At 42.0% G+C, this 27507-nt stretch overlaps 2 protein-coding genes across 3 annotated transcripts; one reads left to right on the top strand and one right to left on the bottom strand.

The window, feature by feature from the left end:
• The first annotated feature begins 101 nt into the window (after window positions 1-101).
• On the top strand, window positions 102-17422 carry sec24c (SEC24 homolog C, COPII coat complex component). 2 transcript variants are annotated; one of them, XM_040135962.1, is made up of 24 exons: window positions 102-351; window positions 2165-2343; window positions 2633-2713; window positions 3399-3525; window positions 4186-4352; window positions 4533-5264; window positions 5349-5491; window positions 7784-7892; window positions 8156-8283; window positions 9050-9188; window positions 9305-9420; window positions 10412-10536; window positions 10946-11137; window positions 11241-11334; window positions 11747-11863; window positions 12001-12171; window positions 12333-12429; window positions 12540-12685; window positions 12969-13107; window positions 13590-13708; window positions 14650-14829; window positions 15540-15725; window positions 16074-16163; window positions 17056-17422. In XM_040135962.1, the coding sequence occupies exons 2-24, from the start codon at window positions 2184-2186 to the stop codon at window positions 17194-17196; spliced, it is 3699 nt and encodes a 1232-aa protein (XP_039991896.1). In that variant the 5' UTR covers window positions 102-351; window positions 2165-2183; the 3' UTR covers window positions 17197-17422. The 2 variants fall into 2 exon arrangements, with proteins under 2 accessions (XP_039991896.1, XP_039991897.1); XM_040135963.1 differs by lacking the exon at window positions 2633-2713 and having other exon boundaries at window positions 17056-17196.
• A 1965-nt stretch (window positions 17423-19387) lies between these two features.
• On the bottom strand, window positions 19388-26228 carry LOC120793964 (NACHT, LRR and PYD domains-containing protein 3-like). Its single transcript, XM_040134439.1, has 10 exons — window positions 26165-26228; window positions 25888-26057; window positions 25562-25702; window positions 25418-25489; window positions 23522-25307; window positions 22154-22315; window positions 21857-22030; window positions 21562-21729; window positions 20953-20999; window positions 19388-20850 (listed from the first exon to the last, which is right to left on the bottom strand). The coding sequence occupies exons 2-10, from the start codon at window positions 25931-25933 to the stop codon at window positions 20330-20332; spliced, it is 3117 nt and encodes a 1038-aa protein (XP_039990373.1). The 5' UTR covers window positions 25934-26057; window positions 26165-26228; the 3' UTR covers window positions 19388-20329.
• Between the last annotated feature and the right edge of the window lie 1279 nt (window positions 26229-27507).

Genomic DNA, 27507 nt, shown 5'->3' with positions numbered 1-27507 from the left:
AAGTCTGCTGATACTGAACGGAGTGACCGTGTTGGCGCTCAAATCTTAACATAACATTGACATCTGATGTTATCGTGTACCTCACAGTCAGTGCCTTGGACTGCTTTCAGTAACCGGCGCTGTGCTCCGGTACGGCAGAGGAGGTGAGTGCGGAGGAAGTCCCCCCGCGGTGTCCGGATGTGGACGTGGCACAGCGCTGCAGCAGTTCCGTTGAATGTCCGCTTCTGAAACGGAGAAGGGATTAGTGAGAAACACCCCGGGACGACATCGGCTTCGGAGTTTGTCGGCCACCGGGTTTCACACTTCGCCCCCGAACACAGGATAGCCTTTACCCTTTACAACATTTCGGAGGTAGGTTTCGATTTGAGACCAGTTAATGTGTGACATCCCTGCCCGGCTTGATAGGGGAGCTTAGATTTTGCTACGTTAGCTCATGCTAGCTAATGCTAAGGCACGGCTAGCAACTCTCCGAGAAATACTTGGAGGTTTGTTAGCTTAGCTGGAGGGCTAACTGTTGCTAGCTCCGGTTGTGGCGATCCGGCCACAGCTGATTGAACCGCTGCCGCTGTCATCGTGATTCAAGTTGTCCGGCGGCGAGAGTTAGCAAGTGAAGTTAGCCCTCATGACTCAAAAGTTTGCTAAATCAAAGATGTTGTCCTTAGACTTGCGACTGGTAGCTGCATCATCTGTTCAACCAGGCTGGGAGGTGTTTTGAGGTTTTGGCTGACATGTTGTGTTGCTAGTGTTAGCCAGCCAGCGAGCTAACTGTAATGCGGCACTGAGGTTTGTTCCGGTTAGCACACTGCTCCCCTTTGCCAGCTTTTCTTGTTGTCACACTTTACCCCTGCGAAGCTGGCGTTTAATTTTCCTCTCTAATGTCTCCTATCCTCAGTGATTTCGAAACTGCTAACCCAAGTTCACTAATTGTGCAGCCCCAGCCGGGGGAGCAGATGTGGGTCACTCCGTAGGCCCGACATACTAAATAGCTATACGGCTCCGGCGATTGTATTTCTCGTTGTGGCACCTGCACTGCTGAATTATTCAAAGGCCCCGCTCGTTTAACCCGTGTTTGTCTGTTAGGTGATACTCATCACTCTGTCATATAGGTTTGGCCAGTCTCTACGAGCCAAGTGAATATACGACCCCACTCGTGTACTCCTGTTAGCGAGCATTAAGTTGACATGTGAAATGTAAGGAGTAACCATGCAGTGAAGTTGAGCTACCTGTTGGGGTCTCGTCAAAACTCGACTGTTAGGACCTGTAAACACTTTACTCAGTCCAGTTGGCATTGTCCAGGATGTCAAACTGTCTTCATAGTATCAGGCTTTTAATTTCAACCTTCATACCTGAGAAAGTATTAGTAAGAAAGTGAGAAAGTATTGTGGTTGTGTCTGTCTAGCTTATTGCTGTTGTTTGGTTTAAGTTTAGGTTTATGTTAAGTCACCTGTATTAACTGTGTCTTTTATAAGCAAATTTTTTTTCTCTCCATATAAAGCATTTATCGTTGGTGTGTGTGTGTGTGTGTGTGTGTGTGTGTGTGTGTGTGTAAACTCAATAGTTGGGGACAAAGACCCAATCTGTGGGTGTGGCCAAGGCAAACACTAAAAGGCAATAAAGGTGTCACTGAAGCAGGAAATATAAAGGTCGTAAGAAAATTTCATTTGTGACTGACAAGAAACTTTTAGAGCTAATAGTCGTGCAGGCTCAAAGTGTTTTGCGTTAATTTTCTTGCTTGTTAGTTCAAGTCCATGACGAACTTTGCTCAGTCTCGGTCAAGTATGGCTCCTTAGGACTGCCTTCAATTCTGTCCGTCTGTTTTCAGTTGAAAACCTATAGCTTGAGGACAATTAAACTGAACTGGACAACTTTTGTTTTTCTTTAAGAAGAGAGCTGGCAGTAAAGATGGTTTCTTAAGAACAGTTGTTTGTTGTTAATGAGTTTCTGTTAATTGTCCAGATTTTGAAGGGACGGCCTTCAGGCCCAGGGGAACCCAAACTGTCAAAAGAGCCTTTATTATTGTTAACATTTCTACATAAGCTCACAGGCTTTTATACACCAGGTGTGTCAGTAGTGAAATTTCAGTTTACATCCTGGAAAAAGGCTAAATAAGTTTAGTCCTAACTGGCGATAAATCTCTTTACGACTGTGTCACAATTTTATCCAGATTTAGGGATGAACTGAGGATGAATGTAAACCAGCAAACTCCAATGGCCTCTCCATACGGCCAGCCCCAGCCTGGCTACAGCCAGCCCGGCTATGCTCCCCTGGATGGGGGATACCCTGCTCCCTACGCACCTTACAACGGCCCTGCTTCAGCCTACCAGCCTGGGGCTCCACCACAAGGTAAAAATGCAGCTTCTGAGCCAGTGTGCCTCTGAATGCATGAGTGAGAGAGAGTGAAAGAGACTGACCTCAGGTCAGCTATATTGCTCCTCAGGCATTCGCAGGGACATAACCTTGGAGTATCCTACTTGCTTCCTACCATGTGAGTGATCCTGTGGTGTGAGAACAGCACTGTGCCCATGCATACTAATCTAAATCTTAACTGTCCTCTCATTTCTTCACGTTGCTTTACGCATTTCCCAACATCTCTCTGTATTTGCCTTCTTTTCCCTCTTTTCTTGTATTTCAGGTTATTCTCCTTTCACAAGCTTTCCCTCTAAGGCTGTGGCAACCAACCCAGTCTCTGACCTCTCCTCTCCTCTTGACTTAGGTAACTGCCTCCTCTCTTTTTCTTGCTCATTTCACACTCCACATGCTCTGCAATCATCAAGTCTTCTCTGTAGCTACAGGCATTATGCTCGCCACCATGTCCTTTTCTCAGTGTGAATTAGAAGATCTTTTGAGTCAACATGATATCAGAGACTGTTAGTTATGGCAGCTAACTAGTTCCTTACCGTTTAATTACCAAGGTTTTGTTGTAACCGGATATGTAAAGTATATTTTTATCATGTGAGAGAGATGCTCCAATTTAATAAAGAATTAACACAGTCATTTTAAAACTGTGAAAACAAAGACAAGCTGTCAACCTGACTGATTTCAACTAGATTTTATTGACTCACCAGCAACATCCCTAAATTTGTCAGGTCTGTTGTTCATTTCCAGCTTTGATCAGGAACATTGGTCCCATGAAAACAGGGACTCTCTTAGCACAGATCCTTGCCAACCTGGTTTCAGTATGTAGTCTGTGCTATTAACCTCAGTGGTAAAATTTGGAAATGTAATCAGTTAGTTCTAAAAATGTCTTTTGGCAAAGTGGCCTATAGCCATGTTTAGCTTTAGCTGCACTAATCTCATCACATGATAGAGACTGATTTCAGAATAGATCCAGGGTTGTTTGTAACATGTAATTGCTTTTTGCAGGTATGTGTGTGTAATCTTTTGCCCCTATTTTTCAGGTCCTACCAGGGGTCCTCCCGCTTCTGGACTTCCGCCAGTCTCAGCGCCTCAACCATATAATCAGTACACTAACAGTCAAGGGGACATGCAGAATGGCCCCCCAACTATGACGCAGGCACCACCCAGGTAATCACGTGATAATTGATTTTTCCTTTTAGCAAAATGCCCCCACAACTCTCATTTTATTGAAACAACTTGTATTTTTGATGCAGACAAGGATGACATTTTCGTATGTGTTTAAAAACTTACGATCCCAATTGAACTGCATTCACTTGGAGCAGGTTATTCAAATTCCGGAGCGTTTGCCTCATAAGTTGAGCTCATTCAAGCAGTTGACAGAATTGAAGACATCAAATAACTGCACTGAGACTGCCTGAAACCTCAGGAGTTGGTGCTACTCCAGCTGTGGAAACTGGTTGTTGACTTCAGTGTGTTATTTTTTAGATTTAGTCAGACTTTGGGTGAAATGGAGAACCTGTTGCTGCATTACGATCTCTCCTTTCATTAAGCCGTTCTGCTGCTACTTTCCCCATGTTGAGTCTTTATCCTTCACGTGTACATGTAAAAAGCCAATCAGAAACCCAGTTACAAGCACACATAGCCAAGAAATCAGCATTCTCCTTGTGAAATCTAACTGGGGAAACCAGGTCTCTCTAATCCCCTACCCGGATTACGGAAACGAGGTTACTTGTTTACATTACTTTTAAGAAATCAGCTTACTGGAGAAAGCCAACTGTAACCTGGTTAAGTACACGTAAAGTCACTAAATGATTTTTGTTTTTCCAGGCCCGTTGTGTCTCAGCCATACAACCAGGGAGCTGTTAACCTGACAGGGCAGCACCCCAGCTATCCCCAACACTATGGGCCCCCACCCACATTACAGCAGGTGACCAACCAGATGACTGGGATGCAGATCACCCCTGGCCCGCCAACCCCAGCAGGGCCAGGTTATGGTAAATTCGGATGGATTTATACTTGAGAGAAATGTAGTTTACTGGAATGACGATGTAAATATGGAAAAGCATGTGGTGTGGACTTAAGAGATGTAAAGGTGTGTATTGTAAATGCATGTAGTCTATCACAGATTTTATGGCACCGGGAGACAATCACAGTTTGTCGCTCTCTCTCCTCAGTTCCACCTCACAGCTCCCAGCCTCCTGTCAGTAACACCTACTCAACCGCACCTCCGCCCTCCTACACCCAAGCTCCTCCCCCGGTGTCTTCTGCTCCCACCCAGCCACCACCTCCCAGTGGTCCTGCAACTTCCCAGCAATACTATGGAGGCCCACCACCTCCTTCTCAGCAGCCATTCAACTCTTCTCTTCCCCCTACCTCTCAACAGCAGTTCACCTCCTCTGCACTGCCGCCTCATTCCTCTCAGCAAACCTTTGCTCCCTCTTCCTACTCAGGTCCTGTGCCTACACCCAGCCAAGCTCCTGCTCTTCCAGTGTCCCAGCCACAGTCCTTCCCCCCAGGCCAGCCCCCCTTCTCCTCAGCAGCTCCACCTGTCAGCCAGCCTGCCTTCATCTCCGGTCCGCCTCCCCCTGCCCAGGGCCCCTTCCCACCTAGAGCACCCCCTCCTTCCTCTCAGCCTGGAACTTTTCCTCCTCCTGGTCCTCCTCCCACCTCAACTTCCTCTAGCCAATACCCAGGCCCCATGCCACTCCAACAGCAGCCCCCTCCATCCCAGCCATCCTCTTATCACTCAGGTCCCCCTCCTCCCAGAGTTCAGATGCCTCCCACTTCCTTGGCCCAGAGCAACCACATGCCACCAGGACCACAGAGCCCATCGGGCCCTTCTGGGCCCCTGCAGCCATCTCAATCTCAGCCTGGCATGCAGGGAGGATACCCTCCTCAGCAGAACGGTGAGAACACCGCTTCTCAGTATAAGCTAAATGGATTTCTCGCAGGTTTTTTCCATTGCTCAGCTGTTTCCTTTTTGTCTTCAGGTGCATTTGGGCAGGTGAGAGGCCCTCAGCCTGGCTATGCAGGCCCTTATCCCGGGCAACCAAACTATGGAGCCCCTGCACCAGCACCAACTCCTGCTCCACCTGCACAGAAAAGACTTGACCCAGATGCCATTCCTAGCCCGGTGAGCAGACACAAAAACATTTACTGTTAGTCCAGATTTCCTAGTTTACAACACAACACCCTGTTAATCTCTGACCGTTTCTGTTCCTCACACCATTTTTTTTGAGTTGTTGTGAGGAAAGATGACTTTGTAGCATGGCAAATACACTCAGTGAAAACTTTATTAGGTATACCTGTATAGTCTAATGTAGTCCAATACAACTATCCTGCCATAAAGTCTAGTTTTACGATGCCTTTAATGTTCAGTTTTTTGTCACTGTCGTAGAGATATTAACTGAAATTAGCACTGAGGTCATAGTGGTGATGTTTTGCTGCAGTGTATTAAATTGAGAGGTGTTTGTAATACCCCCCCTCTCTTTTATCTAAATAGAGAAAAGAAAATTAGAAACACCTCTTAGTATAATGTAGTCCAGTACAATACCACCGCTAATTATGACCTCAGTTATAAACATATTATTTAATTTACACATTTCAGACAATGTCAACAAAAACTGAACACTATAAACTTCATCAAGAGACGTGCATAAGATACACAGCTCACAGACCCGGTGGGGACACACACGGCAGACGGAATGCCAGTGGATTGTCTCAGGCAGCCCCAACGGAGCCTGAACACAGCGCAGGCACTTGCTGTGGACATTTCAACTTAGACTGTACAGGTGTACCTAATAAAGTGGCCACTTACTTTATATGATTTTGCATGCATCACTTAGGCCGGGGCAGTAATTACATAATACTGCTATTTACTGGATTTCCAATGATTATTAAATTGTAGTGTCATGAAAAAATGTCAAAAAATGTATTTTATATATTTATGTGAATACCATTATCATATAACATTCATAATTCAATATAAAGGATTTTGATATGCAGTAATTAATTTCCTGTTAAACTTGTCAATGCTGCCTTCTAGGCCAGATCTCTCTTGAAAAAGAGAGTTTTAATCTAATCTAAAGATTTTTATTTTGTCAAATCAAGAAAAGTTTTTTTTTTTTTTTAAATCTAATAAATTTAAAAATTTTTTGTTTTTAATTCAACCTGGGACATCACATTCACCTCTGGCTATCACAGTATATATTGATTTTGCCCTTTAATTATCTTAATACTGCCCAGCTGTAGCACCACAGAAGTCTAACAGTAATATTTTAACTTTGTTTGTGACCCTCTGTAGCCTTCTTTTACTATAGAGCTGCTTAGCATGTGTGTCAAACAGGCTACTGATATATTACCATGTGTCTACTTGCACTTGACTGTCTACAATACCACTAAACTATGATCAATACTACTGACCAGTTTCTGACTGAATAACAACAATGCTGCTTGCTGCTCAGCACAGTATTGCTGAGCTTTCTCTTCTCACACTCCTTATTATCTTTTCACTCTTTGTATTTATTTATTTTGTCCTGTTTTGCACAATATGCTGGACAAACTTTTGATTGTAAAGCAAGCGTCTGACATGCCGGCTGTGCAGAAATCAAGACATAGAATAGATCCAGATGCTATCCCCAGCCCAGTAAGTTTCCTGTGTGCCTGCCTTTTCCTCTGCTTCATCCTGTCGTGTCTGCTCACTTGCGTTAACCTGCAGCTACCACCTCCTATTCTTTCCTCCTAACTCCTCAAAGTCAGTGATATTCACAATGTGAGAGATGGGCTCTTGATGGAATAAGAACAGTGTAGACTTATGATAATGTTATGTTAATGTTTCAGTCATCCCTGCTAATTTCTGTGTCCAGTAAGACTGGAAATATATACTAATGCTGTAATGAAGCTCAGACAGCCACCCCCTCTTAATCCTTTTCCATGCCGTGCATGCTGGCCTGCAACGTTTTGAATTACCCACAGTTCCTTGGATCAGTGGCATGCCTTGATCCTTGATAAATGCTGCCCTTTTTCTAGGGGATGTCATTTAAATTTGTTCTTATCATATGTTTGAATCTACAAAAACAGCTTCAGCATGAACCTGTACCGTATGTCACCTTAGTCATGGCTTGACTTTGAAATTTTTGTCCACAGATGTTGACAGATTTTAATTGTGTGTTTAGTAGCTGCAGGTGTGTGTGTGTGGGTGTGGGTGTGGGTGTGTGTGTGGTGTGGGTGTGGTGTGTGTGCGTGTGTGTGTGTGCGTGAGTGTGTTTAGGGGTTGTATGAAAATCTTCTCCTGCATGGGTGTTAAATGTTCCTCTTTTAGACTTTATGAGAACCAGGGACAGTGTGTCATGTGCACTTAGATGTGCGTATTTATAGTGTAAACATTTATGGATTCAGAATATTTTGGGCCCCCCTTCTTTTTTAGATCCAAGTAATAGAGGATGATAAGGCTAAGAGCACCGAGCCATTCACCACAGGGGTCAGAGGTCAGGCCCCACCGCTGGTCACCACCAACTTTCAGGTCAAAGACCAAGGTAGGTTCTACTTTCTTTTAAAACATACAAATCTGGCAGCTTCCCATTTGTTGAGGGAGCGTTATTCATTCGCTTTCCTTACCTACATCTTTCAAAGGGGTTTCAGAGAATCAAACTTGTGACATTTTGGTCAAAATCTCTCAGAACTATCCTTAAGGTACCTTTCTTTCCCCAACTAGTTACTAGTAAAACACAAATCAGAAAAAGTGACGATCTTGCTGTGTAGTGATTGTGATATTGATGGAAAAATTGTCTATGTTTAGGGAATGCCAGTCCCAGGTTTATTCGCTGCACGGCGTACAATATGCCTTGCACAGCCGATATGGCCAAGCAGTCTCAAGTGCCACTGGCCGCTGTCATCAAGCCCCTCGCCACGCTGCCACCAGATGAGGTGAGTGATGCCCTCTCTTCCTCCCACTCTCTCCCGTCTCCAGCATTGTAAATGTTGTGAGTCCATTTTAGGTGGGACTTTTTTTCTGATATGTTGCTGTTATTGTATGGTGAGATAAGAACCTTTTAATTTGAAAGCTGTCAGAAAGCAGAAGAAGGAAGTTACATTATTTGAAGTCAAGCAACATGCAAAATACATAGCACTCATTGTGATTGAGGCTGCTGGCTACCTAAGTCTTTCACTTGCCACTTAAATCTGTGGATATTTAGAATAGAATTGTAATGTTAATGTGAGCCATCAGCAAGCTCTGCATTTCATCCTCTTCATCTTTGTTCCACAGTGCAGCTGTATCTCCTGCTGAGATTTTCGAAACAGTTGGACAGTTTTTACCCTGAGCTTGATTTGAAAAAAGATTAGTTTTCAGGGCAATGCCTGATATGTAGTTATTGTGTTATGGGATGCCAGTAATGTCAGTGGGATAATCTTTCTCAGAATCATAGAGGTGGGAGTGGCTGCATGACCTTGTTTCATGCATTTGTCACACGTGTAACCAATATCAGTTTGGACTGGTCTAGTTTTACATTACATTGTTTTGGCAGGAAAAACAACCTTAGGGGAAAGAGGGTGTAAATTTAACTAGTAAGGTTGTGGCACACATGACCTCCTGTTTCAGTAATTCCTTCCACATTAGGTTTTTAGATGAAGTCACCCTCGTTTCTAAATAGTGATTTTTTATTTATTTATTTATTTTTTTTCCCGTTGGCAGACCCCTCCATACCTGGTGGACCATGGCGAGGGCGGTCCAATCCGCTGCAACCGCTGCAAGGCCTACATGTGCCCATACATGCAGTTCATAGAGGGAGGTCGCCGCTTCCAGTGTGGCTTTTGCAGCTGTGTTACAGAGGGTGAGTTTGTGTCTGTGCTCATGTAATTGTGCAGTTAATTAATAACAGTTGCATGTCTTTTTCTAAATTGAACTGTATTTATGTTCTCTGTTTATCCGTCCTTTGTTTTCCCATAGTGCCTCCACATTACTTCCAGCATCTGGACCACACTGGTAAGAGGGTGGACTGGTATGACAGGCCGGAGCTTTCGCTGGGCAGCTACGAGTTCCTAGCCACTGTCGACTATTGCAAGGTAGGACCTGGTACCAAATGATAGTATCCACAGCGGATCGTTTACCCCTGAATTCCCTCTGGGATATGCAAAAGTAGTTCTCTGGAATAGAAGCTTATTTCATGAATTTTATGACAGGTCCAAATGATACAATAATGAACAAAGCCATCAACAATAACAAGAACAACTCAGGAAATATCAGCATAGAGTGGGCTGTATTAATTCGCAGTGTAGTCAGTTGTTATCTAATATGATAATAAAAGCAAAGCCTGTAGGCTACTGTCTAAATTGAGTGTCACTGAAATTAACTTGGTGTACATTTTAGTTAATGGGCATCAGTTTGGAAATGATACTGTGCAGGGCAGCTAACAAAACAGTCTGTCATCCTGGTGGGAGCTGGATTGATTTCCTATTGATGGGACAGGGTGCTCACAAAACTTAAATAAGAACAAGTCCAAGGCTGAACTCCAACTAATATTTAAGATTCTGTCAAATTAGCTATTAGAATAGTTAAAAGTATGTGAATTTTTAAGCCTTGTAATATATTTCTTTTTATCTTTGCATTACCTAACCTTCCTTAATCTTGATCCTAATACTGTCCCAATTATGGTGGAGAGTGGTCATTTATATTGTTCAACCTTGTTCTCAATGGTTTTCACAAAAATAAAAGATGTCATTCTGGATTCAGGTTTTTCCTCGGCTTATCAAAAACTGCAGGTGTAACACAAACACAGTGACTGATTTTATGCTGGGATAGAATTGTTCATTACAATATATTCGTTAGAGAGAAAAATGTACGTTTAATTGGAATGCTTTCAGAAAGAAAGACCTAATCTATGAAATCATACAAAATACAAATGTTGCCTCTATGCTTTTTATTGATTAAAAGCTGTTGCTCAGACACCGTATTAAAACTGAGCAGACTATGAAGTTCCAGAGCCTGTCTGTGTGTTTAATATGTTGCTGATATTTCCACATGTCCTCATACATAGTATTGTTCCGTCTTTAACAGAACAACAAGCTTCCTCAGCCTCCAGCCTTCATCTTCCTTATCGATGTGTCCTACAACGCTGTCAAGAGCGGGATGGTCAGCATTGTCTGCCAGGAACTCAAGACCCTTCTAGACTACCTGCCCAGGTACTCAAACACATAAACACACAAGCTGGAGTAATTGATTGGTAAGAAGCAAGGGAAAGAGTGAAGGAAGAAGAGAGGAGAAAAAAAAGAAATAAATGGAACCAAGGAAGAAAAGGCAGATGAAATTAAAGATGGAATAGGAAGAAATTAAGCTTGCAGCAAGGAAGGGAAGTGGGAATGAAGGAAGAAGAAGAATAAAGTGAAGAGAAAAGAGGAAGGAATGAAGCAAAGAGAATTGGAAATGGAAAAATAAGGAAGAAGGGATGTAAAGAAGGAGAAACATTTTCTCTTAAAAGTGAGGATATACTTAACACACTGCGCACTGTTAGTTTATACAGTCACTTCTAGCTCATGTAAAGAAATGCAGTCTTGACCTTTTTCCCATTTCCTGCTCTGTTTCTGCATCCAGGGAGAACCCAGAAATGGACTCTGTGGTGCGGGTGGGTTTTGTAACCTACAACAAGGTTTTGCACTTCTACAATGTCAAGTCAAGCCTGGCCCAGCCCCAGATGTTGGTGGTATCAGACGTATCGGACATGTTTGTACCCCTGCTCGATGGTTTCCTGGTCAGCGTAAACGAGAGCCGGCTAGTTATCGAGAGGTGGGCAGACGTAAAGCAGATACTCTCACATTAACAGATCCATGAGGTGTCTATGCACAGACTAATTGATCCGATTTAATGACACACCGTTTGTGTTTTCAAGTTTACTGGACCAGATCCCAGAGATGTTTGCAGACACCAGGGAGACAGAGACGGTCTTCGGACCCGTGATCCAAGCAGGGCTGGAGGCACTGAAGGTAACCACTGCGGGAAGTTTGGAAAGGGCTGATAAATTTATTTAAAGTTTGAAAATTAAGAACAAAAAGTAAAGAAAAACAAGAAAAACCTTGTTGGTTGAAGTTTTTGCAAAGACCTTTTTCCTTAGCATTTTCCAGGAACCATTTTCAGAAACTCTGAAACTACGTCTCTTGCTGAATTTTAGCTCCTGGCATTTATAGCCCCTGGAACAATTTGAATTAAACAGGGCTAATATTGTGTGACATTTTTCTTGTAAATATGCCTGAGGCGAGAAGTTGGCAGTTACAGCGCCCTAAAAACTGCAGGAATGACTCAAATGGATCTTAATACATCTGGAAACATGATACGAGGCCTCTACAGAGCACCTGACATGACTAATGATTTGTACGTCGCTGTGTGTCATTTTCTCAGGCTGCAGACTGTGCCGGGAAGCTGTTTGTGTTTCACACCTCTCTGCCAATCGCAGAGGCCCCTGGAAAATTAAAGAACAGAGAAGACAAGAAGCTGATGGGGACAGATAAGGAGAAGGTAAACACAAGTGTAGCAAGTTGTCCTTCCTTGTATACTCAAATGTATTGTTATGAAGTGATAACGTGTTGTATGTAGTTATCCAGGGCAAAAGAGAGACTCCAAACTGACTCTGCTTCCTATCCTGTCATTCTCAGTCTCTGTTTCAGCCCCAGGTGGGTTTCTACAACACCCTTGCCAAGGAGTGTGTAGCCCAGGGCTGTTGCGTAGATCTCTTCCTCTTTCCCAACCAGTATGTGGATGTTGCCACATTAGGTGTGGTTCCTGTCTCCACTGGAGGTTCAATCTATAAATACACCTACTTCCAGGTGAGAGGAAATCACCCTCTTCCTCCTTCAGTCCCACAGTCTCCAGGTTTTCTCGCGCATGAGTTCATTTGACCATCTGCCCATTGTTCACAATTTACTGGGTTTTATTATGTACCGTAACCAGCAAAAATGCAGATTTTTGTTTGTTTTATTTATCCCAGGCTCAGTCAGATCAGGAGCGGTTCCTGAATGACCTCAGACGAGACGTTCAGAAACCGGTAGGGTTTGATGCCGTCATGAGGGTGCGAACCAGCACAGGTGAGACACCTTCCATCCCACCCCCCCAATTGAACAGAAAGAAAAAAAAAAATAGATTGACAGAAATGTGACAATCGCCTCTCCTGCCTTTGTCATCATCTTCCCCTCAGGTATCCGAGCGACCGACTTCTTCGGCTCTTTCTTCATGAGTAACACCACAGATGTGGAGCTGGCAGGCCTGGACTGTGACAAGGCCATCACTGTCGAGTTCAAACATGATGACAAGCTCAGCGAGGAGACAGGGGCGCTAATGCAGGTGTGGACATGTTGTCTTTGTAACAAAATCCTTTCAGAAGAATCCTTTTTAAGAAGGGAACACATTATATTTCGAGTTTTTAAATCAAATATTTTAGGATAGTCTTAGCTTCGAGTACTTCCAAACACCGGTGATCAAACTGAGTTCATAGTAGACAGCTAAAATGGTAACTAGCAGGATGTGGAGGACAGCTAGATTTTGTAAAAAAGTAGAAACAACACATGAACACTACCAGAGCTAGTGCATCTGTAAGAAAATATCTGCGTCATTTGTTTCCCTGTAGTGTGCTGTGCTATACACCAGCTGCAGCGGACAAAGGCGTCTCCGCATCCACAACATGGCCGTCAACTGCTGCTCTCAGCTGGCTGACCTCTACCGCAACTGTGAGACCGACACAATCATCAACTTCTTCTCCAAATATGGTGAGGACAGCTCACACAGCAGAGCATCTTCCTCATTGTTAGTCAGTGCCGGGGTCGTGGGGGCTGAAGGAGAACGTACCGTACAAATGTACACCTTCAGAATAATAGTCTGAAAGTCTGAAAAAGGTGTGTGTGGAGAAATAAATGAGAACCATTTTTTAAAAATACTATCAAGCAACCGGCCAACAGAAATTAGCCAACAGTACAAAGCTGCGGCTGTTTTTGATAGGTTGATGGTATGAATGTATGCAGCCTTGTAAATTTGAAGCAGGGTGTCGTTCATTCACGATCCACAGGATAAAGGAGGGTGGAAGATGGTAGACTGCACATTTTTTGAGTGTCAAAATCCAATTGTAATCGTCTCTATAATTTAGTTTGCTGCTGCTCCAGTTTTTAAGAGATCAGTGTAATACACCTTACTTACAATAAGCCATTTATTTTATACAATTAAATCCTCGTGTGTGTGTGTGGGTGTGTGGCAGCTTTCCGTGGCGTCCTGAATAACCCCACTAAGGCAGTGAGAGACACCCTGGTCAACCAGTGTGCTCAGATTCTGGCCTGCTACCGGAAGAACTGTGCAAGCCCCTCATCAGCTGGTCAGGTACTGAAAACATCAGCACATATACACCCAGCACGCACGACATCCACCACCCTCCATTTTGGTTTTGCGTTGCCTAAATCCACATTTTCTCAAGTTTTGGTTCAGACTCCATTTCACGTCACGCAAAATGTCAGAGACCTCTAGGACTTGAATTTAGTTTTATTAGAAAATAGAATAAGGTCCACAAGGTCCACAGCAAATGCCGCTGGATCAGGTGTGTGGAATGTCAGTAACGTGATAATTGATCTAGAGCTGCAACGATTACTTGATGAATCAAATGATAGAAAATGCATTGGCAATTATTTTGATAGTAAGATGATTGGTTAATTTTAGTCGTCTGTTTAAGCAAAAATGTCAAATGTTTGCTCTTTCTAGCTTCTCAAATATGATGATTTGATGCTTGTTTTTGTTATACACGTTGGTAAACTGCATATCTTTGGACTTTGGGCTGTTGGTCGAATAAAACAAGACATTTGAAGACCTTGGTCTGTTGGGAAATTTTAACAGGCAGTCCATGATTTACTGTCATTTTATAGCCGAAACAATTCATCGATCAATTGAAAAAATAATCAGTAGATCAATAATGAAATAGTAATTAGTTTCAGCCCTAAAGTGATCATATATATCGCTCTCCCCCCGTAAATGATGAAGGAATGAATGACGAAGACTGTAAAATGCATTTGAAAGTTCTGAAGAAGTTAGCAAGTGGACCTTGAGTTTAAATGGTTTTGTTTACAGTTCCCAAGATCAGGAATGATCTTGAAGCTCATTTATATATGCTCTTAAAAATGGATCCTGAAATTATCTCATATTTACAGTCTCCTAATAGCAGGGTCACTTGTCAGACAAGAAAACTACATCTACATGTCATCATCTAGTGTCTGTTTAGGCATTTGAAGATGTCACCTTGGGTTTGTGACATCTGTATGCGTGTTTTCCAGCTGATCCTCCCAGAGTGCATGAAGCTGTTACCAGTCTACCTGAACTGTGTGCTGAAGAGTGACGTCCTGCTGCCGGGAGCTGACGTCTCGCTGGACGACCGGGCCTACCTTAGGCAGCTGATCAGCTGCATGGACGTCGCAGAGACCCACGTCTTCTTCTACCCCCGCCTGCTGCCACTGGTGAGCTAATCCACACACACACACACACACACCAACACACGCAGCAACACAAAGTTCCTCCCTCTGAAAGAGAAGACCTTTTAAAACCTCAAATTTTAGGGGTGTAATGAGGAGCCAGCTTGTGGTTCAGCCTTTCTGTATTATATGGCCTAATCTCAGTGTCCTCCCATAGCAGTGAATCCTGACACACTTAATATCATCTCAGTGAAAATGTGAGTACAGGATAATTGAAGGGCTCAAAATGCTGTGTGAGGGAAAGGGCAGCACTCCATGAAATCACATTGTATTTGGGCAAAAGTATTTCTGGAAGGCTCATACTTGATATGTGGTTTGGTGTTTTGTTGCTCACTTAGTCAGTATGATAATAGCCTGTGTATTATTAATAATACTGTTTTAAAAAGACCATTCTAGTGATTATTTATTGATTTATTGATTTATTTATGAAACTGCAGCTGAAATTTCGTAAACCTATTTTATTACTCTCTACAAGAACTGTTGTCACATTTTTCTATCTGGAAATTTTGGCTTCTGCTTACAACCAACCACACTGGGTTTGTCTGACTATTAACACAGGTCTTTGTTCATATGTGCAAATATTCGTGTTTGCAGGGGACGAAAATGTTACAGTTTTGGCTACATGTAATGTTTGATTAGTAGATGATAAGGGTAACACATTCATCTGATATTGTTCCTGCCTTTCAACTTTCCAGGTGAAGTTGGAAAGCGGCTCGTTGCCGGTGGCAGTGAGGGACTCAGAGGAGAGGCTGTCAAAAGGTGGAGTTTACCTCCTGGAGACAGGGCTCCACCTCTTCCTCTGGGTGGGAGCCAGCGCTCAGCAGGAGCTGCTGCTCAACATCTTCGGCACACCGAGCTTCAGCCAGATCGACCCGGGCATGGTGAGAGGAAACGGATTTGCTTCCGTGTTGTTTGTTGACCTCCGTTGACTGATCCCGAGCTGGTGATCTCTGATATACACGGCGCTATCTTGCCTTCACCCGTGGTAAAAGCTAATGAAATTAGTTATTATTAATTTTCCATCAACCTGGAATTTTTGTGCTGTAATGCATTGTAACACATTGCATAGCAGTAAACGAACATTTTTATTATTGTGTTTTTTATATACATTGTGATGCAGAGTATATCAATATTGGAAGAATATTTATATTATTGGGATATTGGTTCATTCTCAAGACCCAGCCCTGTGTTGTTCATTCATTTCTGAATGTCTCTGCTGTGTCTTTCAGACGAGTGTGCCAGTGCTGGATAACCCTTTCTCTCAGAGACTTCGAGAGATCATCGACTCCTTCAGAGCACAACGATCACGATACATGAAGGCAAGCCTTCTCTTTTCCTGATTACCTCTCTGATTTTTTTTAAGTCCAAACACTTTGTCTCCCCCTTCTGTTATTTCTCTGTCCTGTCTTGGGCTGGGTACCTTTTAACACGCTTTCTGATATTGGTGCCTGTATGGTAACCGAGTGTCTGTATCAATACATAGACAATGCTTTTTTTGATGCGTGCTTACTTCGTTTTTCAACAAATCCATTTTTCCTACTTAACAAATTTCTCAATTCATCAGTGTCAATACAAAGCAGATGAAAAGGACGTTTTATTTATGCTTTGTTAAGGATTCTAAATTTTTAACAAAGTATAAATATTGAAATAATTGATTTAAAAAAAAATAAGTTCACTAGAGTACTTCACTGAGTGTTCAAAGCCAACTTGATATTTGACAGTAGCGTTGAAACAATTAACCGAAAATTAGTCGGCAAATATTTTGATAATCCATTTATCATCAATTGTCCAGCAAATTGTCAATCATGGAGCTAAAATGTCAAACTTTCTTTGATTTCCGCTTTCCAAATATGAGGATTTGGTACTTTTCTCTTTGATATATAATTTATTTCAATCTAATAATTTATTAATTTATTATATTTAGTCCAACAAAATAAGGAATTTGTAGACGACCCCTTGAGCTTTGGGAAATTGTGATGGACACTTTTTTTTTATAATGCTCAGATGTTTCATAGACAAATGTATTGGTCAGTTTATTGAGAAAAGAATCAATTAAAGATGAATCAAGGTGGAAAATAATCATTAGTTGCAGCCTTACTTGACAGTTTTTGATACTCTTTTCTACGGCCATATTTTGGTCAAAGGTTTGAAACCCAGCCCTCCTCCTGCACGCTCTCTCTTTCTCACACTCCTCTCTCCTCTTGCTTGCAGCTGATGGTGGTGAAGCAGGAAGACAGAGCTGAGCTGATATTCAGGCACTTCTTGGTCGAGGACAAGAGCGCCAGCGGGGGAGCGTCATACGTGGACTTCTTGTGTCACATGCACAAGGAGATCCGCCAGCTTCTCAGCTAGGCACCCAAAATTCCCACGTTCACCTATATGACCCCCACCACTGACACCTACCTGGTTCACCCCTCCTTGTGAAAGAAAGAAAGCGCTTTATCTTTTTTTTTTTTTTTTTAACCTAATAAAAATTAAGCTCTCCTTGCTGTCTGCCTCAGACCAGCTGGCAGATCTTGTCGTTTGAGTGTGAGCGTGTGTGAGCGTGAGCGTGTGTGAGCGTGAGCGTGTGTGTGTGTGTGTGCGCGTGTGTGTGTGTGAGAGAGAGAGAGTGTGTGTGTGAGAGAGAGAGAGTGTGTGTGTGTGCGCGTGTGTGTGAGAGAGAGAGAGAGAGAGAGCGCGCGCGCGTGAGTGTGTGTGTGAGAGAGACAGAGCGTGAGTGTGTGTGAGTGTGAGTGTGTGTGAGAGTGACAGAGCGTGAGTGTGTGAGTGAAAAAGCGCGCGTGTGTGTGTGTGTGTGTGTGTGTGTGTGTGTGTGTGTGTGTGTGTGTTAATAGAGCTTTACTCTGGCTCAAATCTACTGCTCCGACACAACTGGAGCAAAATAACAGACGAGGGAGGGTAATGTATATACGCAAGTGAACAATTATGAATGCAACAGTCTGAGAGAGCAACGGAGACGGCTGATGTTGACTATAGTCGGTGTACTGTCTGTATTACTAGCACTGAAAGGCTGTTTTGGGTCTATAATTGACCCCTCAGATAGCAAACACTTTTTATATGATTGAAACCCAATAGAGTAAAGGACATCTACATACCAAGACATATATGGAATTAAATAAATGCTGTTCTTTCTGTCTTTTCTCCCCTTTAATCATGGCCTTAGTACTCCCCTCGCCATTCTGCTCCAATCATCGTGTGTGTGTGCGTGTGTGTGTCTCCAGATGTGAGCATTAGGATTGCCACCGCCTAATTCCTATTTCCTGGTGTGTCTCCAGGTGGAAGCATCCATATTTTAGCCTTAGAGTAACAGGTAAAACTGGAGTCTGGCAAGTTTTCACCTGCAGAAAGGGTTTAAAATCTAAAATCTGGTTTCAATGTCCACAAATGTACTGAAAATAAAGGTGCACCAGTCATTGCAATAATTGGTATAATTCAAATTTGTTTAAATCAGCTTTTTTTTTTTTTTTTCTTTCTCATTTTTGCGAACATCTGGCTCCAATGTTTGGTCACGGATGAACCAGATGTGCATTGAAAAATTGCTGTCATGATTCTGTTGTGAGAATTAAAAGTCGATGCAGCACTGTGAAAGGCCAGAGATGAAATTTGAAAAAAAAAAAAAAAAAAAGTCAAGGAAGGGTGTGAACTTTTGATCTCAACATAACAGTGATCAGTTTCTGTGGATGATTCAATCTGTTGATGGCATGTAATGCGGCATACTTTATATTAGTCAAAAGTTTTGATGTCCAAAAATGTATAAAAATGCTATTTGCAGCAGACAGAATTGAACATAGTGACAGCGGATAACGACATCAGTTAATGTTTTCAAACTTTGAGTTGTCTCCGCACTGACAACGTTCAGTGTGTAAATAAAATATGTAACTTGTACAGAATTAATAGAAAATAACAATTTTAAAGACCTGCCTGAACAGCTATGGTTTGTTGGTGGTTGGTTTCTCTGTCACAAATAGCCGAAATATGAAATTGTGGCTTTTTTTGAAGAGAGGAAGAAGCGGAGTCTGGCTTTGTTATCTGTGTGTGAATGTACAAGTGTGAGGTACGAGTGTGAGTGTGAGTGTGAGTGTGTGTGTGTGTGTGTGTGTGTGTGTGTGTGTGTGTGTGTGTGTGTGTTTGGGGTCGGTTCTGGTGAATTTCTCCTGAGGAACAGAGGGATCAGCCAACACACACACAAACACACACACTACCCATGAGATTAATTCCAGTCTTCTTCATTTATACACTTTACACTTTCTGTTCCTTTTTTAACAATGTGACTTTCACGTTTGTGTGGTGTGTGTGTCTAGCCCTCTGTTTCATCTTTATGTTCACTAAGTTTGATTGACCCATTGTCTCGACTGTATTCTTAATTTTTGTTCCTTTTTTTTTTTTCTTTGATTTGTTTTTGTTTGTTGTTTTTTTTCATTGCCTCTTGGGACTGCTAATAAAATGAGGTTAAAAGTGAAACTCCACATTGTGCTTCTCCCTTTTCTGGTGTTTTTTGTCTTCACTGAAGAAAGGCTTTATTACAAACTATAAATCTATACATAGTATCTGTTTTCAACTACTGCCTCCACAAAATTACAACAGAGGTGAATGGAATTTTGTTTGTGGTGCTAACAGCATTGAAAAATTACAATTCTCTGTACATTCCTTGCTGTTGTTACTGTTTTTATTGAAACTACCTTCTAATGAAGAAATTGTCTGTATGAAAACTGCTGACTGTTTTCTGTGGGTTTCCCAGAGTGACGCCGACACTTTCTGGAAAGAGATGGTGTTGTTGAATTTGGTCATAAACCACCACCAAATAATGGACAAATCAAAGTTTTGACCAAATGAAGGCGTTAGATGAATAGGTCGGGGATCACCAAAGTTATTACAGTTCATCAACAGGGGGACGTAAATGTCTGTACTAAATTTCATGGCAATCCATCCAGTCAAGACATTTCACTCAAAGCCGCAATTGTCATCCTCACAGTGGCGCTTGAGGAAAGGGCAGGGGATCACCGGGGTCAGTAGGATTCATCCTCTGGGAAACATTAATGTCTATTCACCATTTCTTGGCAATTCATCAAACAGTTAAGATATTTCAGTCTGGACCCGAGTGGTGGACTGCCCAACCAACACTACCTTCACAAGTACCACACCGCTGGTATTAAAACAAATTTCAGGGATCCTTATCACAAATATTTGTGTATATTAAAATTTGATGTAAAAGGAAATTAATTTAAGCCCAAAAATGATCAGATATTTATAACTCAAATATTGGTATTGGCCTCAAAAACCCAGTATAGTAGAAGTCTCAGAGAACAATATCTTAAGACCTAGGGGAAAAACATGTTCTTTTGTTATTTGGGTGAACCGACCCTTTAATGAAGTTTACAGCTCAAAAGCAGGAGGAAAGAAAATACTACATTATGTTACATGTTGTCAGTGTGGACAGTGGACAGGAGGAATATGAAGCTGTTGACGATGTCCTGGTAATTATTTAGCACAGGGAGATTGTGGAGCCCACCCAGCCAAGGTGAAACGCTGGGTAGAGTGGCTCTGTGAAAGTAGTCTGGAAGGTGTAGAGGAGGGTCAGTGTGCCACAGGAGACCCGGTAGAAGGACAGGGTCCCCGCTGACCAGTCCAGAAAGACTCCTACTGTATTGGAGCTGGGTGGGGTGGTTAAGGCAGTGTTCATGCCTCTCTGCAAGGTCCTGTAGCCATCTTTGGTGCAGCTCAGGCCCCAGGAAGAGTCATTTCGGCCTAACCAGCTGTCGTGACCCTCTCCCTTCCTGCACATCCATCTGTAGGCTACTCCTATGAAAGCTCTTCCGCACCATTCTGTCTCCCAGTAGCAGCGTCCGGTCAGTCCCTCCTTACACAACACCTGTCTCCAGAAATCAAACCTTTCTGGGTGATCGGGATAAGGCTGGTCATTCCAACGCTCTGCTTTCCTTTTTCCCTCGGACAGAGAAATGTCTTTGTGTGCTGTGTTTGGGTCCAAGGTAAGTTTGCTGATATCTGATTAACCAGATTAAAAATGTTAGTCAGTACTATATGTTACTCGGTGCTGTTTTATGACTTTAGAAGGAAACAGAGAAGTGCCAAGTGCTGGTTACTCACATTTCTTTGGACCTGGCTGAATCCTGGATTCACCACACTGTTCCACACTAAAACATAACAAAAGACCATCGGTTTTTTTTTGGTTTTTTTGGACACTTGTATCATTAATATGGTTAAGAGAGTACTCCACTAATTTAGTATTTCATGCCTATACCTGTTGCCAGTCTTATAATGGATAGTTTAAAAAAAAAAAAAATTGATGCAGCAGTTAATAAAATAAAAAAGTTAATAGTTATTAACTTTAGACTGTTGACATTAAAGCCCGAATGATACTGGATTTTTAAGGCGATACTGATATCGATGTTTGATAAATTGGCTAATATTCACTTTTCAAAGTAAACTCATGAAATAAACATTTTTGATGAGGAATCCCGAAGTTTGGTATTAAAGAAATGAGAACAAGATACTGTATGCAGTGACATGGATATTTTATAGTTGTATGACAAACTTGTCAGTACTCTGTGGTGGACAAACCACAGTGTGTAATGGCCACACGGTTTCTAGACTACCTCTTTGGTATATCTGTACTGCAACATCTTTATATATCGGTGATAAGCTAATTTAGGCAAGCTGATTCATCATTCAGGTTGTAGTCGACACCGTCACTACCTGAGTTTCTGCAGGCTGCATTGTGGGTCATCTAGCAGAGCAGACAGCAGCTGCAGGCCGAAGTTTCCTGGGTGGTTATAGCTCAGGTCGAGCTCTCTCAGATGGGATGAGTTCAAAGCAGACGCCAGGAAAGCGCAGCCTTCCTCTGTCACTCTGCACAGGGACAAACTTCAAGGAAAGACACCAGGACATTTCATCCAACTGATTTCCATACCAATGACGGCGACAAGTGAGTTTTGCATGTTTGGCTCTGTACTGTATATTCCTTTTAAATAATTTTACTGGGCGCACTCACGTCAGTATTTCCAGTTTACAGTGAGGATTCCCGAGTACATCAGAAAGCCTTGTGACTCCTACATCATGAAAGTCATTGTCAGTGAGGTCCAGTGCTTTCAGCTGGCAGGATGTTGAGCTGATTAAAGAGGCCAGGCCATCAGAGCTGTTTTCTGTTAGGTTGCAGCTCCTCAGTCTAAATGAAGAGCAAATAAAGAAAATGTTAAAAACGATTTGCTTACAGCTTTAGGATAAAAAGATCTTTATTTGACTTTTAAAAAGAAAGAAAAAGAAAGAAAGAAATGTGATGGATTTCTACCTCAGTGTCTCCACTTTGCTGTTCTTCAGTCCACCAGAGAGCAGTATTATTCCTGAGTCTGTCAGGTTATTGTTACTCAGGTCCAGCTCTCTAATTTGGGATGTGCTGATGCAATTTGCAAGGTTTTGACAGCAGGTCACAGTGAGATTACAAGCATTTAGCCTGGAACAGGAAAGGCAGTATGAGAGAGGTAAATCACGTCATGAAGAAAGGTCTCCTTCTGTTGAGATTAGACATACTTCATATTATCCACCCCTGCTTGGAATATGAGCTAAGTAGCTATAATCTCAGGAAAACACTGACCAAATTTTAGGGTAGGTTTAACATGACAAGCCACCTAACATCATGCAGATTTAAAATGTATTACCACACGAAGACAGGCATATAACAGGCTTTGGAATAAGTTAAAGTTACTGATATTTGAGATAAAACACTTAAACGTACAATAATAGGTTTTTGGCCAAAGTGGTGCGGCGGACACAAACTGTGAACACAACACTGACACATTATCACGTTTTAAGTTGATATGACAGACTTGTTAGCAAACAGTTGCCGATTTACACAACCAGCAGTAACGTTATCATTTATTTGGTGTCGTGTTTTTGTCCTCTTGATGAATTCAAGTCCAATATTCACTCTCCCTTTAGCTCCTAAGTCCTAAGGCAAATATCTGGCTCTTTAGCTGCTTATTGCTCATGCTCGTGTTCATAGATAGTTGCTAAATTTGTCTATCTACAGTTTGGTGCGGGGCAGGTAGTGTTAAGTGAGCTTTTTTGCTTAAAACAGCTTTGTGCTGCAGCCAAAAACAATACTATGAGATTGGTGAGAGTGAACCAAAACAGTAAAATTGGAGGCCCCAAAAACCCCAAAAACAAAGTGCTGAAAGACAGTAAAATGCTCCATAAAGCTGAGGGAAACTGCAAAGTCAGGTGATCGTTTTCTGAGGGTTTGTCAGTACAGGGGACACTTTTCAAATTACACAGTCATTTGATAAATTGTCAGTTTGAAAATATTGATTACAGCCACTCTAAGTTGCACGCTTGACTCTTTTACTCTTCCATATAGAATAATTTTGTTACTTGTTACCTACTTAACCTTTTTGCTTTTTTCGCTCTTAACCGCACCCAGGCAAATAATCTTGCCTGCACTGCCAATTAGTGGTGACTCCATGCTCTAAGTAGGATGTGCTCTCAAGTACAACAGACCACAGCTATCCACACAGTCAGAGGTTCAACAGTCTTATCTAGTGTGAAGTCAATTCTCTAAAGTTTCCTAGAACGCAAAATGTTCATGCCAAAAATAATGTGAGACCTGAGGTCAACTATTTTTAATATAAGTAGCATACCTGCTTTTGGAAAAATCACTTACTTTGCCACATGGGCTGTTTTCACAACAGGCAGCAGCCTCATAAGTCCTTCCTGGGACCTAGTGTAGTTGCTCAGTTCAAACACACTCAGTTCTTCCTCTGAAGTCAATAATACAAACACCAGAGTGGCCCACTGTGCAGGTGAAAGTGATGCTTTGTTAAGACTTCCCGAGTTGAGGCAACTCTGAATCTCCTCCACAAGGGAGTGGTCGTTCAGCTCATTCAGGCAGTGAAAGAGATTGAGGCATCTGTCTGGGAATTGACTTGACCTGATCCTCTCCTTGATGTGTGAAATAATATCTGTTCTTGTCCTTCTGTTTGTTTTGTTGCTGGTCATTAGGTGTTTCAACAGCATCTTATTGGACTCCAGAGACAGGCCTAAAAGGAAACGAAGAAAAAGGTCAAAATGACCATTTTCACACCGCAAAGCCTTTTCCACAGCTTCTTTGTAGAGGATGAGCTCTGAAGAGTCTCTGAATAGGAAACGTCTCGAAGCAGATGACTTCTTTACCAAGACATTGATGTTGTCATTGTTGAACGTGAGGAAGACATAAAGTGCAGCAAAGAATTCCTGAACACTCAGGTGCACAAAGCAGAACATCTTCTCCTTGCACAGTGTCAGCTCCTCACTGAAGATCTGTGTGTAGACTCCTGAAAACATAGATGCCTCTGTGACGTTTATACCATTTAGGATGAGGTCCCTCTCATAGAAGATCAAGTGGCCCTTCTCAAGCTCTTTGAAGGCGAGTTTACCTAATGAGATGAGGTTAGTTCTCAAGCAATCAGCGTTTGATTCTCTTCTTCCAGGCAACCTCTTCTCCATGTTCTCCACATACAAAGACAAGAAGTATATGTACATTTCAGTGAGAGTCTTTGGCGTGTCTTTACTGTCTATTGTTGCCAGCTTCTTCTCAAGAACACTCGCTGCCATCCAGCAGAAGACTGGTATGTGGCACATGATGTGAAGACTCCTGCAGGATTTCACATGCATGATAACCCTGTCTGCTAAGCTCTCGTCACCAATTTTCTTCCTGAAGTACTCGTCTTTTTGCGGGTTGTTGAACCCTCGAACCTCAGTCACTCGATCAATGTACTCCGCAGGGATCTGACTGGAAGCTACTGGGCGAGATGTTATCCAAACAAGACTCAAAGGAAGCAGTCTTCCCCTGATGAGGTTTGTCAGGAGCACAGCAACTGTGGTTGGATATGTCACATCGGACATTATTTCACTTTTGTGGAAGTCCATAGAAAGACGGCTCTCATCCAGACCATCCAGGATGAAGAGCATTTTGTTTTTACCATTAGTTAAGATTCCTGTGTTTTTTGTTTCAGGGAAAAAGACACCGAGAAGCTCCACTAGACTGAAGGTTTTCTTTGCCATTACATTCAGCTCTCGGAAAGAGAGAGGGAATACAAATTCCAGGTTGGTGTTTGCTTTCTCCTCAGCCCAGTCTAGAGTGAATTTACCGACAGATACTGTTTTTCCGATGCCAGCGACTCCCATTGTGATCACAGTTCTTATGTGGTGGTCTCGTCCTGGTAGAGGAACAAAGAGTTGATTGCAGTGGATTGATTTCTCCTGGGCCACATGTATCCTGGATGCTGTCTCAATCTGTCTCACTTCATGTTCCTTATTGACTTCAGCACTTCCTCCCACAGTGACGTAGAGCTCTGTGTAGATTTTATTGAGGGGTATTTTGTTTGCCTCTGTTGTCATCTCTTCAAGCATGTGGCTGAACTTCCTCTTCAGAGAAGCTTTCAGTTTCTGTTGACATTCTGCAACCTTGTCTGAAGGAGAAAATGCATTCAAAGGTTATTTAATTTTTCAAGAATCAAGGTTCTGTCAATATGTCAAATTCTTTAATGTGATAAGTTAATGGGTTGTAAGAAATACTCACTCTCGAGCTGCAGAGCCCCACAGCTGTCTTCAGTGTCATGGTTCAGTACTTCCTTTGATGAAACAATAGACCCTGAAAGTGAAGAAAAAAGATCAGCAGAGCCCAAACCTCAGTTTCAGTTACTTTCGCATCTAATATATCTACCTTGGTCCGTTGAGGTAATATTGATGTTTATGTTTCCAATGTTAGAGCCAATAATGGAGGGAGCGATCACATTGCTTCCACTCTGAGCAATGAAGCTGGGATGGAAATGAGGAGCCACAGCCTGAATAGACGGGACGGATCCTAAGAGAAACCACAAAACTCAATTTCATCACTTTGCTATAAAATAATTTGAAGTAAAGTGAGTAGAGCAAAAAACAGTTTTGGAAGTGGACTCTTACTTGGCGCCGGTTTTTCTGTTAATGATCTATGTTACTGGGTCCAATTCCTTGCAATATGAACTTTTATTCTTAATTTGACATCCTTACCTCCAGAGACCTCGTCTGTTTTATCACCGACGCTCTTTTGGTCCATTTTTTCTTACATCAGGTCCTTCATCCTTACATGGCTTCTGTCAGTTGACACTCCTCATCGGTGGAAATGAGAGGAAGACTTTCCTGAACAAGTTTCAGTCAATTTCTTCCAGAGGATCAGATAGCTGGTCACACGATATACATTAAAGAATAAACAGCATTCTTTCAGGATGACTATGTTTAGTCAAGGCTACTGATATGCAACAGATCAAAACATGAAGCAAACGCTTACCTGCTTCAATAGCGGTTTAGGTAACAACTGTGATTGCCATCGGAATCACACACTGACAGCGTCTGCTCATAAGCAGAAGGGTATTTTGCACAGATATACAAAACAGTTTCCTCTTCCCGGTGACAGTAAAAATAACAGGAAGTTGGTGTTTCCTGTTTTCACAGTAATTTCAAAGTCCTTGTATGAACTGCAGGAGTTTAATTTACTAATAAATTAACTACTGTTTAAAACAAAAAGCAAAAACACATTTAGATTTTCCTTATTGGAAACCTATACATTGATCTTGTTAATACAATGATCTGGCATCAAATAATAACAGTTTTTATTGTATTTTTATCGTGTACATTTTTTTTTTACATTACATTACAATCATTTGGTAGACACTTTAGTCCAAAGCAACTTACAATAAGTGTACAATAACTAGATATCATCCAAAATTAGGAGTGTATTCCTTTCAATCACATGACTAAAGGCATGTTTAGTGCTACAGTACCAGTGCTTTAAGATTTTTTTCTTTGAATGAGATATAAGCAAGTGCTAGCAAGCAACATATCAGGATTTTACATTAGTGTACCACAACGAGGTCAATGACTCGAAAATTTTTAATCATGTAACTTCTACAAATCCAGAAAGGCCAAAAAAAAAAAGGTCTGAAAAAATCCAAAACCTGACATATTTTAAGATAAAACTGATATTCCTCATTTAAAATAATGTTGTGTGGCAGGTATACCATTGATTTAATATGTTCACCATCTTGGTTTAGCATGTTAGCATGCTAACAATCGCCTATTACAGCTAAGCACAAATTATAGCTAATGTAATAATGTAAATAGTTTTGCATTTATTAGAGCCACGCTGCTATCATGGCTAAAAACAAAAAACACTACTGTACATAACAGGATGATAAATAAACCGCTCTAAAAATTTGATCAGTAATTCTGTAAGTTAATATGTTTCCAATACATTACTGAGTCTGTTGCAGCCATTTCCTGCAACTACGTCACTGTGAGAGAAACCTTCGACTCACAGATCTATAAGTAACTTTCGTTGCCATTTTCATCGTCTTCCTCCCCTTCTTCATCATCATCATAATAAGCCTTCCCTGTACTGTATAGGTGTTACCCATGACATCTTATACCTTCTCTTGCTTTTCATAATAGTATAGGGTCCATTTAGTGGAGTTGAACACCTCTCCTCCTTCCTGTCTATGGCCTCTTTGGCAACTCCCAGTATCCATCTGGTGTGATTTCCTTCTGCCACTTCCCAGCAGTGTTTTCCTGAGTCAAAGCCTTCACAGCCCAATACCTGTGGACACTTGGTGTTGCATTCTGGGTTTCCAGCAC

Source organism: Xiphias gladius, chromosome 9, assembly GCF_016859285.1.
Source record: "Xiphias gladius isolate SHS-SW01 ecotype Sanya breed wild chromosome 9, ASM1685928v1, whole genome shotgun sequence".
In the NCBI taxonomy this organism is placed as follows: domain Eukaryota; kingdom Metazoa; phylum Chordata; class Actinopteri; order Istiophoriformes; family Xiphiidae; genus Xiphias; species Xiphias gladius.
Note: the sequence above shows the minus strand (reverse complement) of the source record. Positions and strands in the feature narration are given on the sequence as shown.